Genomic DNA, 17598 nt, shown 5'->3' on the forward strand with positions numbered 1-17598 from the left:
CCATCTCATAGTTTGTATCACTGAGGCATTTCAACACACCCTTTGTCACTAAAAAGTTCCTTCAACCTAATGTGTATATGTGAAGGTAGTATAGTGTTGCTATATTTTAGAAGAACACCTTTATATTAGGTTCTTTAAATATTAAAATCGTGACTATTGAAATAACAATTCCAAGTTTAATAAATGCAATGAATGTGAAATACTTGCATTTTTTTCTGCGATTAGTATCATTTGGAAACTTAAGTTCACTGGCCAAATTGCTGTCAATTCTTCTTTAAAAGTTTTTTTGGTATTCGTAGGTTTCCAATAAAATTCGGAAAATTTGAGGATGCTCTCTTGAATTGTTTCTGCTTTATCAGTATCACTAATATTAATCATCTAAGTTTTTTATTTTTACCATATTTTATCACTGTGGTAAAATAAAACTTGTTTTGAATTGGAAAGCAGATATTTGTTTTTTTTGATTGACCATTTGTTAAACCAGGTGGGCAAAATTCTAGATGTGCTCTTTATAAGGTTTTTGTAAGCCTCGGATTAAAATTTATTTTTTATATATTATACGTAAGGATGTAAATTTCCCGGGAAATTTGGGGAAAAACGGGAAACTATCTTTTTTATAATACTTTACAGGTCAATATTGATTTTTTTTTATGTTTTATTGAAAATATATAGATTATAAACATTATAATTAAACAAATATAAATTATTTTCAATTAATTTGCAATTACTTTACATGTTTTATTTTAAATATTATATATAGACTAAATAATATTTAAACAATTAATTTTGAATAGTTAATTATCTTTGTTTGAAGATGAAAATGATTCCAGATCAGAGCTTGAAATTCTGGAATCCAGCAATTTGTCATTTTCAGTAATTTCTTTTCCCATAAAATGTAGATTGGCTCTTATATAAACTAATTTGCGAACTTTGTCATTTTTTATTCTATTTATAGATTTAGAATGAATATTTCCAAAGGAGGACCATATTCTTTCGGATGCTGCACTTGTTGGTTATACTGATAAAATTCATATGGCTAGGGTCGATATGTATTGATTGCAACATAGACCTAATAAAATATTGAATAACACAATTTTAAGATTAGAAAAAGAGTTAAGTTATTGTTTACAGAAATATAAAAGTATTTAACCTTTCCACCAACTCACTGGATCTGTAAATGATGCGCCTTGCCAAAGACTTGCTATATTAAAAAAATCTTCCCTTGCACGATATTTCGATAGGTTTCCTATTACTCTTGCAATATCTAAATCTAGATATCCAGATAATTGGTTAATAATATCCAACCCCTTTGCAACTTCATTGTCTCATTAAATCTGCAAAACCTTGGGTCAAATATATGAGCAGCATAATGAATGTCCCAACAACAAAAATTTTTTCGGCTTTTGATAAACTGCTCTATTTCTAAAATCTTGCTCTGCGACAATATATTTGATATTGTTTTATAAGCGTTAAATGTCTCCCTGATATGAATAAACGCTTGAGGGACATCAGATAAATTGGCTTTATCTCCTTCCACTATCTCTATTTGCGTAAATATGACTTTAATAAAATTATATAGTTGCATTAGATTATTTAAAAACCCATCGTTATCAAGAAGAGTAAGTCTTTTATCTCGATCAGTAAATATATCAAGAATAGCCATTTCCTGTAAAATATCTTTATTTTTTAACAAGCTATTTATCATCAAAACTATACTTGCCCAATGAGTTGGGCTAGGCAACTTTAGGGAAACAATTTTATTATTATTTCTTAGGAGTTGTTTTTCTTTTAATGTTGATAAAAGAATATTGTTAGATTTTAAATATTTTATGATATTTTTAGCTTTTGTGACTAAAATTTGAATGGATAATATCTTATTTGCATGTCCTTTACAAGTAGATTTAATTCATGAGTGGCACGGCACATCCAATGCATTCAAATTGAATGCATTGGTGAATGATTCAATAGTTGGGTATTTCAGTTTTACAAGGGCCCATGCTTTTTTCATATTGCTTGCATTGTCAGTTATTATGGTGTTGATTTTTAAAATTTCTACTTCTTCAATTACTTTAATAAATTCGTTTGATATATGTTCACCTGTGTGCATGTTAGATCCTGTGTGTATCGATTTATAAAAAATGGGACAGGGGGTTGCTAGAATAAAGTTGATAATGGATTCCCCTCTTATATTTGTCCATCCATCACTAATTAGAGTCAAATTTTTACTTTTGCTTAATTTTTCATTGACTATATGTTCAAACCTCTTAAACTCACTGTCTAATAAATTTTTACTCAGTAAATATCTAGAAGGCATTTTAAAAGCGGCCTTAATGATTGATAAAGTTTTTCCCAATATAAACAATTGGTTATTGAAAATGGACAATTCGACACAAAGATCGCTTGTGCAAATTCAATATCTAATTTACTTTGTTCATCAGCCGTTATATTATCAAGGTATTTCATTAAATTATTTTGTTGGAAAGGTGTTGATTTTTTAGAAATGATTTCATTTTTATTTGTATAATCTTTTTTATTAAAATTAATATTGGAAGATGTGGTTGGTCTATCACTGAAATCATCAACATTATTGTTAATTGTATTATTACTTAATGTTCTCCTTCTAAGATATTTATTGCATTTAGAAATATGAATTGTCATTTTTGTTGAATTGGGAAAACTGTATTCTAAATTGCAGTATTTGCAGACTGCAATACAGCCCTTCTTATTCTGAGCTTTGTGTTTATAAAAATAGGCCCAAACATCTGAATACTTTCTAGGCATCTATAAGATCAAACATGAACAATTTAAAAACTTTAATATAGATTGTATATATTGATTTGATGACTTAAATACATTAATTGAAACTAAAATTTTCTGCTAAACTTAATACATTGATTTAAAGACTGTGAAATTAATTACTATATATATTCTCTATTAAAAATAACTTAACATTTCTTATATTATTTATAAATTTCAATTGTATTTATTTATTAAATAAATATACTATATAGACAAGCTATCTATAAGAACAAACATGAGCAATTTAAAAACTTTATGTTGTGCTTGTGTGTGATGGATGATGATGACTGTTAATTAATACTAAAAATTTTCAACTAAATTTAAAAACTGTGAAATAAAGAACTATAAATATTCTCTATTAACATAACTTAAAATTTCATTGGTATTTATTTATAATATAAATATACTTTTCAGACTAGCTATTTAATTTTAACAAGTATTTTCTATTTGCAAATGTAAATAGGGAAATTGACATAATTCAAAAACAAAACACAATTATAATTATGTTATGAACCACGAGGAAAAAATGATTTTATAAAATCTAATAAAAATCGTATTTATTTTATCATAAGATCATTTTCAAAATTGAAAAACTGTTAATATTATAAAAATCATGTTGATTTGAGCAAAAAAACCTATTATAAAAATTGGGGAAACTATAGGGGAAATTTCCCCTGTCTTACATCCCTAATTATACGTATTAAATATTATTTCATTTTATCAAGCACAATAATTAATTTATTCAAATTTAGGAGTTTTAATATACAGATGGCCAGAATTCAATAAAAAAAGTTAGTATTCAAAAAGGCTAAAATTTTTAATCATAATAATTTGGACAAATATTTAAACACCAAATAAATCAAATGATAAAATAAATTCTTATCACGAATAAAACATTAAAAATATTTTTTAGATTAAAACATTAATTTTATAAAATCTTTAGCCTAGCAATTTATTTTGTTAAAAAAATTGGCAAAATTGAAAATTTTAACTAGTCAGTGATATCTCAAAAAGTGCTTATTGGAAATTTGCCTAATTGTTTGCAAATATTAAACTAAATTGAAATATCGGAACAAAATATGAATTAGTTTTATTGTTACTGGAATTTGTGGAGTAAATGCAAAACTGGTGTAATTAAGGATATAATAAATAAAGTAAAAATACATCTAAATATACACAGATACATTTATAAAAATGTATATTAATTAAATATAGTGAATAAAATTTTGCTCAATTTTTTTCAATTTTTGAACTGTTAATTTTACAATTAGCAAATTGTACAAAGCAGTTGGATAACCAATTTAATTTTGTAAAAAAATATGTCTTATAGCTATATTTGGAAAAAAATACCCACTGAGCAAAGGTGGGGTTTGAACTGGTATATTTTAGAAAATAATAATTACAAATTCACATGTCTAGCCAATTTATTGACAACATTAAAATGGAAACTAGTCATTGGTACTTCTTCCTGGTTGAAGTATAATAAGTTGAACAAAATTGATCAACTAAGTTATAGTTAAATTTTATTTTTACAATAATATTTTTGATTGTTTACTACAACTTCACTACTTTCAATATCATTATAATCACTAATCAATAAAAGTCTTCCTGACTTGATTTAAAACGAAGTTATCTAAATAAAATGTTTTATATATAATAAATATCAAATACACTGTACTTAAGTTATAAATTTACTTGTAAGATAGTTTTATTTAGCTGAGTAATTTATGAATATTAAACCTCATTAACAAATAAGATAAATTTTTTAAAATTTACAACCCTGTGATTTCCATATGTTGAGGATTAATATTTTTTTCACTTTTGGATCTTAATTTGTCATGAATAACAAAAAATATGGGGCCTATTTGTTCCCAAAGCTCAACAAATCGTAAATACTTAAACTCTTTATTCTAACCAGTAAAATTTGTTGGACAGTACTTTAATTAAACCAATAATAACCTACTAAAAAAATCAAGTTTATGATCAGATCAGTTAATATTTTTTATCAAAGGTTTTTAATAATTATGGGTTAACATTTACCCCACCTTTACTCTAAAGAGGTGGTAAAAATTATACTAAAAATTTTTTAACTAGTATCTGCATAGCATACATTAAATTATCACATTAGTTGGTATGATAACCGGTTGGAAAGTTGGTCAATTAACCTAAGGAGTATTTGATTGGACAATTGACTGGAGGAATATATGACCAATCGAATACTCGAAAATATTATTAGTTAATAAGTATATTGATTTAATTAACTAATATGTATTTAAAGCACGTTTATCAATATAATTAAGATTGCAATTTACATAAAAATAAATTTGTAATCATCAAAGGCATCGATTTAATTATAATTTTATATTAAAATATTTAAATTTCATTTTAAAAAATATAAAAATAAAAAAATTCTCATTATTTATTTGATTAGATCTCTCTATATATAAATAAATTTAATAATTTTTGTTATATCATGGTTTGAGAAAATTACTAATTGCAAATTTATATTACATATTGTAAAATTATTTAAACAAGAGTACATATATAAGAAAGCTTAGAAAACAGCTCTTCGGAAGATATTGCCAAAAATATATTAAATGATAAAAATTTTAAACTATTCTTTATAGCTATCTTATTGTCGTAAGTGCAAAGGGGTAAATGTACTTTGGCCCACGTAAAAAAACGAGATGCTGTCAAACACATAATTCAATCATGCCATGATTTTATGTCTTCACCTGAAGAAAAAAAATTAAGATACTTTAAAAAAATAAAATACAATCAAGATACATGTGCTTACACTGCTGACTATTTATTGGATCCTCATTATTAGGGGAGCATCTTACTAGTAGTGAGAGCATGTAGTGATAATCAAAATAATTTAAGTCTGAAGTAAAAGCAGCATGGTATAGCCAAAATATTTGGTAGTAATTTTCATAAAAAACGATCAGATATCAGCTTCAAGTTGTTGGAATATGCTTTGCCCACTATGAAAATTAAGAATGTCTAATATCTTGTTAACGATTCCTAGTTTTTCTTTTCCTGAAAGAAATTTGACCATAACATTCATATGGACTGATCGACACCCAAGAAAATGATAATATTAAATATGAATCAGAACAAGACTGCCATGGAGAGCCAAACATTAATTTTAGAATTTAAAATATAATTTAATTTTCCATAGATTCATTTTTTTACAATTATATATAAAATAAAGTTAATATTGTCTTAGAAACCATATACTCGAATTTGGCCATATTTGACTGGTAAAAAATAACTTGAAACAACTAAAATTCTATTTTATTGTTTTTATCCGACTATAATATGTTACAACCATGTAAATTCCCTATCTTGCCGCAAAGGCATAAATTAGCACCATGGCTCGTATTTTTTTTTCATATTTAGGTTTGAATTTTTAAATTTTGATCTTTTATCCAAAGTCTTGGATATTCTATAGTTATTTGTGCTATTACCTATTTTAAAAAGAACTATAATTTAACCTAGATTATCCTTGGCCTTTTTTTTAAACCATGTTTACATTGTTCCTTCAACTTTATTTCTCATTTCTCTAATAAAACTATTAAATTGATACCCATTTAACAAAACCTAAAACCTTCTATTTTTTTTTTATTAAAACGTGTTGCAAAACATTAGCAGTCAATGCCTCCATCTTACCCGAGTGGTAACCCCAGGCCCCCCTCACAAGGGGCGGGAGATAACAGTGCCTCACCCTCGCGCTCACCGAGTCAGCAAAACGGTAGTCCCGCAAAGATGCCCGAAGGGGGTAAGCCAGGAGGTGGGCCACCGTCTTTGATGCAGCCTGGCATGAGGCCGAGACCCCCACCTTCCCTGATGCATCAAATGATGGGAGGACCCCCACCCCATTCCAATCCTTTTATGATGATGCCACACGGAGCGCCACCCCAACATGGGCCCAATATGGCCAATGGCGGAATGAATAAACGCAATCGGAGATATTGATTTGATTTATCGATAATTGCCTGCATGATTTGAATGTGTACAATAATTTTGGATGCTTATTCTCATATTGATATAGATGCAAATTTCTCAATTTAATCTTCCACTACCAATTTTTTCCCCTATTATAATGATGGTCAACCTAAAATGTCAACAACGTCAATCAGATATGATCCTCTCACATTAGTTCTTCTGAGAAATTTAGACCCAATTTTGACTTTAATTAATTGTTAATTATTTAACAAGATGTCAACCTTACAATCCTTTTTTTTTACAAAGCTTTTCTACATATCTAAACTATTACATTTTTTGTTTTCATTAATTATATTTTTTTGTACAACATTATTTTAATATATTATTAAATTGTCTGTAATAATAATATGTTTTTTTTTATTTAAAAAAACCATAAATGTTCTTTATGATAGTTTTAGATCTATTGTAATTCATTTTTTTAGGATAAATATTTAGTGCTATTTGAACATGCAGAAATACAGAAGTGGATATATTTTACATTCATATATCATTTGTTATAATGTAGTATTATTAGCTATTTGCCTAATTTTTTTTTTTGTAAACATGTTACTAAATAAATTTATTTATATGTTACGAAAGTATTCCTCTTATTGATGATCCCGAGACGATTGATTAACACATATCGACTAAAATTATCCAATAACTTTGATTGATAATAGATTTTCCCAAATAAATTCGTATTTTATCGGTACAAGATATCCCGAAAAATATATATATTTTTTTTGATTTATAAATAGTGATATTTAAAAATAAATTGTTTATTGATTTGATTGGATATAAAATATTTATTACTTGATAAATTGGAATTATTAGCAACACCTTATTTTGCTAAAATATTCTTTTGATCCAAATTTAACTTTATATACTACTAAAATCATAATTTTCACCATTTTTGAATATTATTAATCATGGCTGCACCAATATAAATATCGGGTAGGGACTGGACAAGTCAAATTAGGTGTAAATTTGTAATATCTTTTTCTTTAAGTTTTGGACCGCCAGTTACCGAAAAAATATGGCTTAATGTTGTCATTTATTCGGAGATATAAACCGATATTTAAAGTAACGGTGTCTATCGATACTTTTTAATTGTCCCATGTTACTAGCTAATAACCAAAAAATGATAATTGTCCTTAATAGATTTTAATTCTTTTAGCTTACCTTGAGCTATTAGCGGTTGGAAATAATAGCTGTTATTCTTGGTTTAGATTGCGATTGGATGTGGCAATCTTGAATATTTAGGTCTTACGTCTTTACTGATAAGAAGATCTATTATTTTGGTGCCACATATACATTTTTAATTTATAAGGAAGGGGGGGGGCGGGTTTTGAGTAAAAATATGAATGCCATATTGTATTATACGATAGTTTGGTTTTATGGAAGGTATATTTTATTTCAGTAATTAAAATTCCACTAGTTTTATGAGAAAAATTCAGAGGGATCATCTGGTCCATATAGCGTCATCGATGAAGAACTTATATCAGAATGACTTGTCCCAAGTAGGTTTATCCTTCCCACCTTTAGTTTATTTCGTATAACAAATCATGAGTCGTCAAAAATTTAAATTCACATTTATTTTTCCGAAATTACATGTTTTAACCTGTTCCTTTGGGCTTTTCTGTCAATGTAACATCGACACGATAATTCTTCTATAAACCCATTTTTTCCCCCTAAAATATATCCGGAATATTAAAGTCTAATGTTTTAATACACAGCTCGTTAATTCCTGATGAAAACTTTTTTATTAGACAGTTATAATATTCGGTTCAACATTCTTATATTAATTCTTTTATTTAGAAATGCCTCCATTAGTTTTATCATTTTATAACAATTTTATTGTTAGCTTTCCTTTTATCCATGTATTTCTCCATCATAGTATCTCCAATTTTAAGTTTTGGCTTAAAATTTCTTAAATATCATGATGCTTTTGTAGTTCCCCTCATTGCATTAGAAAGATATATACTTGGACTCCTTATCCCCCCCTTACTTAAATTTATTTTACGGTTAGTGTGGACTGGTCGTGGAAATTTTGGATAGGGGGGTTTTTGGCCCCACTTTTAATTCTATTTGTCTTGCTAATTCTACGAAATACTTTATTACTACTTGTCAGCCGTAATAATTTTTCATTTGCGAACTTTTTGACCCTACCCTAAAATGGGCTGTTCGACCGAAACCCCACAGATCCCACCTAACACTTAAATATAGTCACGTGATCCAGGAATATTGATCTTTCCTTCAAAATAAAAAATCTTTCATTATTATCATTACTAATTTTCGTTCAAAATTTTTATCAAACTCTGATTTCTTTCCTATATTCTTTTTCTTCCCTTTCCCTATGGAATACCACAATTATAAAATTAATTTTTTAAACAAAATAGAATGTTATCTTATAATACGTAGAATGAAATAGATAAACATTATAGCATTGAAATAGACATTTTTAAGATAGCTTTTTTCTTAAAAATTCAGGTCCTTATCAGTCCAGGATCTAAGATTTATCTCAGGGTGTATGAAAAATCTATTTAAAAAAAACGTGTGATACAGAATTTATATAAACCTTGGGTACCTTTTTTGAATAAAAGAGGATGGCTATTTAAAAATAATCGGCTACTACCACAAATAACCCGCAAATATCGATACTTAAAAAATATCGAATTCTGTGCCGCTTCGATATTAGGTAACGATGCGTTCTACGTTTTATTTTTCGGGCTTATTTGTCTTCGGTATATTTAAATTTGTTTTGGTAATAACTCCATCAATTTCGATATATCCGATTAGCGTTAACTTCTACCCACGACAAACTAATTAAATTTATTCGCAAAACATGGATGGACGAAGCCAACTATCCGCAAATTTATCCGCGTAGAGGTGTGCCCATACAGCTTTTTCCATCTATATTATCCATGTTTCGTCGTTTTAAGACGATGTATAAATAAGAACTAGATTTCAAAATTAATTTTGACTTTAGAATTACCTCTCGTTTTTTTTTTACTTAAATTGTTTGTATAAGTTTTTGCTATATTTGATTTTCTAAACTTTAAAATCGTTTTTCTCACTGTGAAAAATTTTACTCTTGGGGCACTTCAACCATGCTGATCGTTTTCTATTTTTATAACTGTTGGCTATCTTGGAATTTTTAACCTTCTTACCCCCGATGCCAAATTGTATTTACTCTTGGGGCACTTCAACCATGCTGATATCGTCTTCAATTTTTATAACTGTTAGCTATCTTGGAATTTTTAACCTTCTTACCAGTTGCCAAATTGTATGAGAGAAAATGGAAATTATCTTTCATTTTTATGTATCCCCTTGAATAAGCATTTGAAATATCGGCCCCCATTTTATTTTAAAAAATCGGTTACACCGCTAAGTTCCCGCGTAAATTCCCTTCTATAAAAAAATTCTTATTTCCATTTTTTTATTATTATTATTATTTTTCAGGCTTTTAATAATAGTTTGTAAAAAAATCCTGATTGGCGCACGCTTGTAAACAGATGTGACGAATCGAATTCTTCCTTTCCGAAATTTGAATTGACTCCTAATATGATATTCCGAATATGAATTCGATCTGGCGTAACCTGAAAGATGCTATTATCGAGCCAATAGGCTCTGCTTCAAAAATTTTTTAAAATTCCAACTTGTAATATAGACGTTCAAACGTATTTGCCGTGTCTATCATACAAATGTCCTTTTAAAATCGAAAAACAAAAATATATATAATAAAAATTATTTTTCATTATCCGTTGTTTTTTGAGATATATTTTTTAAAATTTAAATAATAATGGCCTAATTATTTTATTATTTACTATAAAGACTTATTAAATGATATTTCACTATTATTATTTCTAACAGTGGCGTAGCTAGAAATTTTTCTTAGAGGGGCATACATATAAAAGCCTGGGGGGCTTTGCCCCCAGACCCCCTTTAACGGGCCTTAGGCCCTTTTGCCCGGCCTTCGGCTTGGTTATCTTACATAATCTTATCTTCGATAATATATATTAAATATATTTTTTAAATGCATCAATAATATGTTATTATAATTGAGTAGATTATTCTCAATGACTTTATAATAATACTCCCCAGAATAATTTCAATAGTAATATAATATCCTTTCACAGACATCAAAACCAAAAAATATAAATATTAATGGTATTTATTTGATATAAAGTCACTTTTAAGTCTTTTAAACGTATAATCTAAAAAATTTTAGCTCTGGGAGGGGTCCAAACCCGAAAACCACCCCCGTAGCTACGCCACTGATTTCTAATATGAAAGTAATCAGAATTTAAGTTTATATGTTTTTTGAAATTCTTGACCATAGGAATTTTATTTTGCAATATATGCAAAATTTAAATAACAAATTTTATGATATTTTTTAGCCATAAAATAAAATTTATAATAAATAAATTATGTATTTCATTCAATATCTTGTATCTTTATTTTGCTGATGTAGTATTTCGTTGGTTAGATATTTTGCTCCCTTTCATTTTTTTAAAAATCAATATTTACTTTGTTTATTATGCTAAAATTGATATTTACATATCCGTCTATATTCATATTTATTATCCTAAGAGTTTGCCACTTCATGTTTGTAAACAAACAACCTCTATCATAATTTCCTATTAGAAAAAAAAAATTCCAACAGCAATAAATAATTTCGCTAGATTTAATTATAGTTTTAGGCCTTATCGTTCTTCTTTATCTTAATTTTGATGTTTGAAGCGCTATGGAGGTTTTCCGCTTAATCTAAACTAGTAACGCACTACTACCATATTTTGCCGCTAACCTTACGGGTAGCGAGTTGATAATACCGTTATTTATAAAAAAATATTGTTAGATTTTATTTTTACAATTATTTAAGAATTTAATTTTTTTTAAAAAAATGAATACAAAAAACCAACAATTTTTACGATAAATTATATTGCATTAGAATAAAAAAAATTTTTCTAGTGCAAAATTGTAACAAAGATTTATTCAACTAACCTTTAAAAGATTGAATAATTTTGTATGTTTTATAGCAAAAAAAAACTTATTTCCCTTTAAGATGAAACACTAAGCGTTTCGAGGCAGAACTGGAAATGACTTAAATATCTAGAACCATAACATTATTTTTGAAATTATTCAGAATTCTGACCTTATAAGTAGGACCACACTAAATTTTATTTAAAAGAAATTAGAATTAAAAAATCTGTTCTATTATTTTAGTTGAGCGCCAAAAATATTTGCGACGCCATTACTATGAAATTTGGGTTTTTCTTAATTTTCCCCCATATATTATCCTAAATTATAAAATTCTAGATAATAGTATATATTATAATACTTAAATGCTAAGCTTAGTCTTTGATAGAATTGACCGACGATTAGAATGGAATAATAACGTTTACATTATGCCAAAATAACATTTAATATCAGCCTAATTTTATTATCGTTGTTTAACCAATCTATTAAGTCATTTACTTAATTTTAGTTCTGGAAAAACAAATTCATATACACTTAATTTTTTAAAAAATTCCAAATTTGTTTATTGTAAGGATGTAACGGTATTAATATCTTATACGATTGCTGAAGCGCTAAATATCTACTAAATTATTTCTATGATCTAATATTAAAACAGTGCTATTAACGCCAACATTTTAAATATATCTATTTTTTTTATATCTAATGATAAATTCGCTACTTTACAATTTTCAGGTAGCACGTTCCTTCTAATAATAATAAAATCCAAAAATTAGTTTATAATTTCAAAATGAATGGAAATTTGTTTTATAAATTCAATTTAATTTTGATAGAGTCGATAAATTATACTGGGAAAAAGATAATATTAATGATATAATACCAAGATACCTACATTTAGAACGATTTTTTTTACTACTGTGATCAATTTTACTAATACCTAAGTGTTACTATTGTAAAAATGAATTATCGTACGAGTTACAATGTTTAGGCACCCATTGGATCGAACAACGTGATATGACTACCTTACAGACTAAGGATAATCCAATTCTTTAAACAAAAACTGGAAATTTAATATCAGAGTTCGAATCCTCCAACTCATATAACATCAAAATATCTCATGAATGGAGTACACACCTTTGTTTTTAGAGCCCTGTGAATTTGCGTCTATTTTTAAACGCCCGGAAGGAAACACCTTTATCTAGTAGAAATCGGGGAGAGTGTCGTAATTTCTTCTCTATAGATATGCTTTCTCTTTAAGTTTAATAGACTAGAAGCTCTCTCCACCTAAAACAACCTATCCTAGAATACACCGGATACTATAAAGATCAAGATGTTAACTGAACTTGTCAAACATTGTTATTATATTGATTATGTATAACATATTGTTTATTATAATTTGAATTATTAAAAAGTTATTGAATTATAGAGCGTAGCCTGTTACATTTAAAAGTATATTTTAACAGCTGTTCTAGTCATTTTTTTTTGTCAAAAGGATCTAGGTTTACTTATAGTAATCAAAATAAGATCTAATTTCGGTTAAATTAACATAGCTTCATCAATAAAAATCTCATAAAAGCACTTTTATTCCTAATCTATGTTATATTACTTCCAATTTTTTATATTGACGTCATGATGGGAAACAATTGAATTATTAACAATTTATACCAATAGCAGCATTATTATATTTTTTTACTTGCCCAAGATACATTTAAACTTGTGCCTTGGTTTGAAACGAACACAATTTCATGCATTGTTCAATGGCTTTCAAATTGTTCAGCGGAATTTTTTTATTTTTAAACTAAGATTTATATTCAGGGACCTTGTATGGTACTTCGAAGTAGAGGTCTGCAATGGGCAGGCAGGTTAAAATAAAATTTGGATGATTGGCGAATGAATAAAAATTTTTTAAATGGGCCTCATACCCAAGATATCGATACCCGAATGGTATCGAATTATTTATTTAAAAATTTATTTCACTTAACAATTACATGTTCTAAATAAATAGATACTTTAAATATTGAAACAGCCGACGTTGTGGAGGAGAATATTTACTATTTCAGAAACCAGTGCTTCTTCCGAACAAGACCTTTAATATTGCTGGAAGATTTTTCTGGAACAAAGGAGAACTTTTTTTGAATCTAAAATATGGATGCGTTGTTTTTATATTACAAATATATCAGAAGCGAATTTTATTAAAATTTTTTGATTTGACGAAATAAATTTATTATATCCTTTATTGTATTAAAAAATATTTCCAAATTATATTATATTGAATTAAATGCCTTGAAACTGTTTGATAAATTTATGTGGGTGGTGTTTGGCTGTAGCGTAATTTTCAACCATGACAAAAGATTTTAAACAATGAACAGATGTGCTAGTGGATTAGATCTCTACTTTAATTTTTTTTTTACAGACTAGGAACTGATTCTGAAATATATTACATTACAAAATTTTTTAATTTACAATTGGCTCATTAATATTCCTTATTTTTTTTAATTCGCAGTTTGCTTTAATACATAACATACCTAACTATCTCTATATGTGATTAATCATAATTTAAAAAAATCAAGTTTTAATTAATTGTAACTGTTATGTTATAAAATTAATGTTTGAAAAGTTTTTTTTCCGATACATAAATTTATAACACGACTACATTTTTGAGTATATATGCCTTAGATGTGATGATTAATGTATATTATAAAGATTAATGCATTATATTTGTACACTAATATAGTTCAATATATTTCCAAGAAGGCGTTTTTTTTTGACAATTCATTATTTTAGGTCTGACCGAGCCCTTCCCGAAAGTAATATAAAATTTAAGTTACCCGGATACAAATAATTCAACTCCGAAAAAGTATCCTATCCCAGCTTGCGTTATATAAAATATGGCGTGCGCCGCTTTGATAATTACCAATCATATTCATTAAAAAATCTTACTCCTCTAAGAGTCACAACCAATCTGGTTCCGTAGAAAATTTTACACTTTTTTTCTAAAAAATATTATATATCGTATATGTATCATTTAGTTTATTTTTAGAGTTTGCAATTTCAATATAATTATCTGAAACCTTCCAGCCCGGAAATTTAATCGGGTCGAGCCTAAACCTTAAAAAAAAACTGCGCTAATATAATGTATCGCGCCTAGTGTTTTCGAAAATCTGAATTTAGGTAGTTTTTTAAACTGCTAAATCTAGATTTTAGCCAAAGATATTATTCAAGCCCCGACATTTACAAAAATCTCAAGGCGTATTTTATTTGGCGGCGAAAATATTAATTTTGCCGTTTATAAATAAAGCCCCTAAATTGAGGTTTTTGACGACGCATGCCGATCTGGATCGGTATTGTTGTGCGAAAGTAAGATCTTTCTTGCGAGTTGCGTAAGATATTTTGTTGAAATACAAATTTTTTTATGAAAAATACGCTTAGCTTAGGGCTGTTAAAATAACTCGTTACATTTTTTAAAATGTACAGTTACTTCAAAAAGTATTTATATAATGATTGGTTGGCTTATTTTTATTTTTGTCCAAATCACGATCTATATTACCCTCCTTTTTTCATTATAATTTAATATCAGTGCTGTTAAAGTAACTTCGTTATTAACTGTTTATACAATTTTTGAGGAAAGGAACGCCATTCGTACTTGCTTTTATAAATAATTTAAGCAGTTTTTCATTCAGATCAACCACCTTTTCATTTTTATTTATTACATTTATTTTCAATTTATTTTTGTATTTTTTTAAATAATCATTCTTTATATAAAATTGTTTACAAGGCTATAGAATTATATTTAAAGGAATATATATATACATAATAAATATTGAGTTTTTGCTTTCCCAAGTGTCACAGTTGGGATGAACTGTCTGATCAAGGAAATTGGAACCTAGAAAAATAAAATAAAAATATATACTAAAATTATAGTTTTGAATCCTTTATTAAATACTAATACCAAAAATTAATTAAAAATTATATAATTAAATATAAAGGTAAACATACCAAAAAATACTAAAAATGATATGCGAAAAATTAAGTGAAAGTAAAAAAAATGGAAGTGTTTCAAATTATAAAAATTGTATCTTTTATATCAAATTAACATCATCCGATTATAACATAAAATTTCGTCTCATTATAATGAACTTTACATCATTATTCAAAAATTTATATCGAACAAAACCAAATATCTTTAAAACCCTATAATACCCGTCTTATTAAACAAGACACATATTCAATTATTATAAAAATAATTATTTTTCGTAAATATTCAAATTTATAAGCAAATGTAAATAATGCAATCACAACACCAAGTAGGATGACGGAATATTTTAAGTTAAATTCTTTGTCGGATAACGAGTGATTCCTTAGCCTCATTTATGAAGTTTGATTTTGAGTTCTAGTGTTTTAAAAAGTTTTAAGCCAATTGAAGAGATTACTATAAGAGTAAATATAAAATTGGTAAGATCTTTTTATTCTTTTACGATTTGGTTTTGGGTTGATAAATTTGTCATTAAGAAATAATGAGACACAACTAAAATCCCGTATTAATACCGATGATCAGAGGAATTATAGTCATTCCTTAGGACCTTAATCTGTCTGCGGGTGGTGGATCAAGATGGTTAGGTATAAGTGGCTGTTAAACATTTATTGATGGCATTATTTATTAAAATGTGGCCTTGATATCTCTTGATTATATAAACAATTCAGCTCTTATCTGCCTTTCTACTGAAGTATCATCTGGAATCCAGGCCCCAGTATGAGATATTTTATAATTAAATATAAACTTTGTATGTGTAGTTTCTATCCTAATTCAAATATCTTTACCTCTATACCTAACAGGTCAATTCAAATAATAACCACAAGAATGTAAAAATTTGAATTCAAATTATATTCTGTCAAGAGATAAAAGAAAATATGACTAGGATCGAAGATTTGAATAAAGATAATTCTTTAAATTTTAAATAAATTCCCCAATTTAAATTTTTTATTTATTAAATATAAACAGCCGTCCCATCCTCTGGCATAGTTGAACCTATGCTGAGCACGAAGAGCTCTTGTTTATCTGATCAAAATTGTTAAAAAAAATAAATAAATTATCACGAGAAAAACTTTTCTTATAATATGTTATTTTTGTATAATTTTATTTTAATATCTCGGTAAAAAGGGGAAATTTTTTATATCATATAGTATTAGTTTTAGCGATTAACGCATAGCTTTAAATGGCCTGTAACGATTGGTCTTTTTTCCCAAACGTAACAAGTAATGCGTTTCTTTATTGAAGTAGCGTTTGCAGCATTACATTTTATTTTACTATCATTTTGCACAAAGTGTATAATTATTTTAAAATATGCCTAACGAATATCAAATTTTTAGTTGAGGAAGAACATATAATTATTTTTAAAAAAATTTAGTACACTAAAATAGTTTTTATTGTATTATGAATGAAACTTGATTTAAATCAAATATATCATGATTTAATCAAAAAGGCCCTTGAAAATCTTGTGAATTTATTTTTGACATGAATTTGAAAATTTAGTCCCAGTAAAACATTATTAAGCCCCAATTTTTTAAATATTAAATATGTAGTATATTTTATATTCCAGTGCAATTATTTATTTCTTTAAAATGTATTTTCAATATTTGTATCTGTAACGTACCCCTATAGTTTTTTCCAATTTTTATAATGGTGCCGTTTAATATGTAATACCAATTATAAAATGCAAAATTAATAAACCCAGATTGAAGGTAATTATTATGAGATGTTGGAATTTATATATAAAAAATGCCTTGTTATATTTTAGCATAGTGTATTATCATAATTTATTGAGTAGATTATATTAT

At 27.0% G+C, this 17598-nt stretch overlaps 1 protein-coding gene across 5 annotated transcripts in view; it reads left to right on the forward strand.

The window, feature by feature from the left end:
• The window catches only part of LOC135923475 (paraspeckle component 1-like), a 31365-nt gene that overhangs the window by 5946 nt on the left and 7821 nt on the right, over positions 1-17598 (forward strand). Inside the window, exon 8 of one of the 5 annotated variants that reach the window (XM_065458240.1) lies at positions 6451-7577. The exons of the other annotated variants lie outside the window; for them this stretch is intronic. Coding sequence (XP_065314312.1) covers positions 6451-6777 — 327 coding nt within the window. The 3' untranslated portion in view covers positions 6778-7577. Of the gene's footprint in view, positions 1-6450; positions 7578-17598 lie in introns of those variants that run through there. 5 annotated transcript variants of the gene reach the window in all.

The sequence above is a fragment of the Gordionus sp. m RMFG-2023 genome, chromosome 2, assembly GCF_954871325.1.
Source record: "Gordionus sp. m RMFG-2023 chromosome 2, tfGorSpeb1-WG-v2, whole genome shotgun sequence".
NCBI lineage: Eukaryota > Metazoa > Nematomorpha > Gordioida > Chordodea > Parachordodidae > Gordionus > Gordionus sp. m RMFG-2023.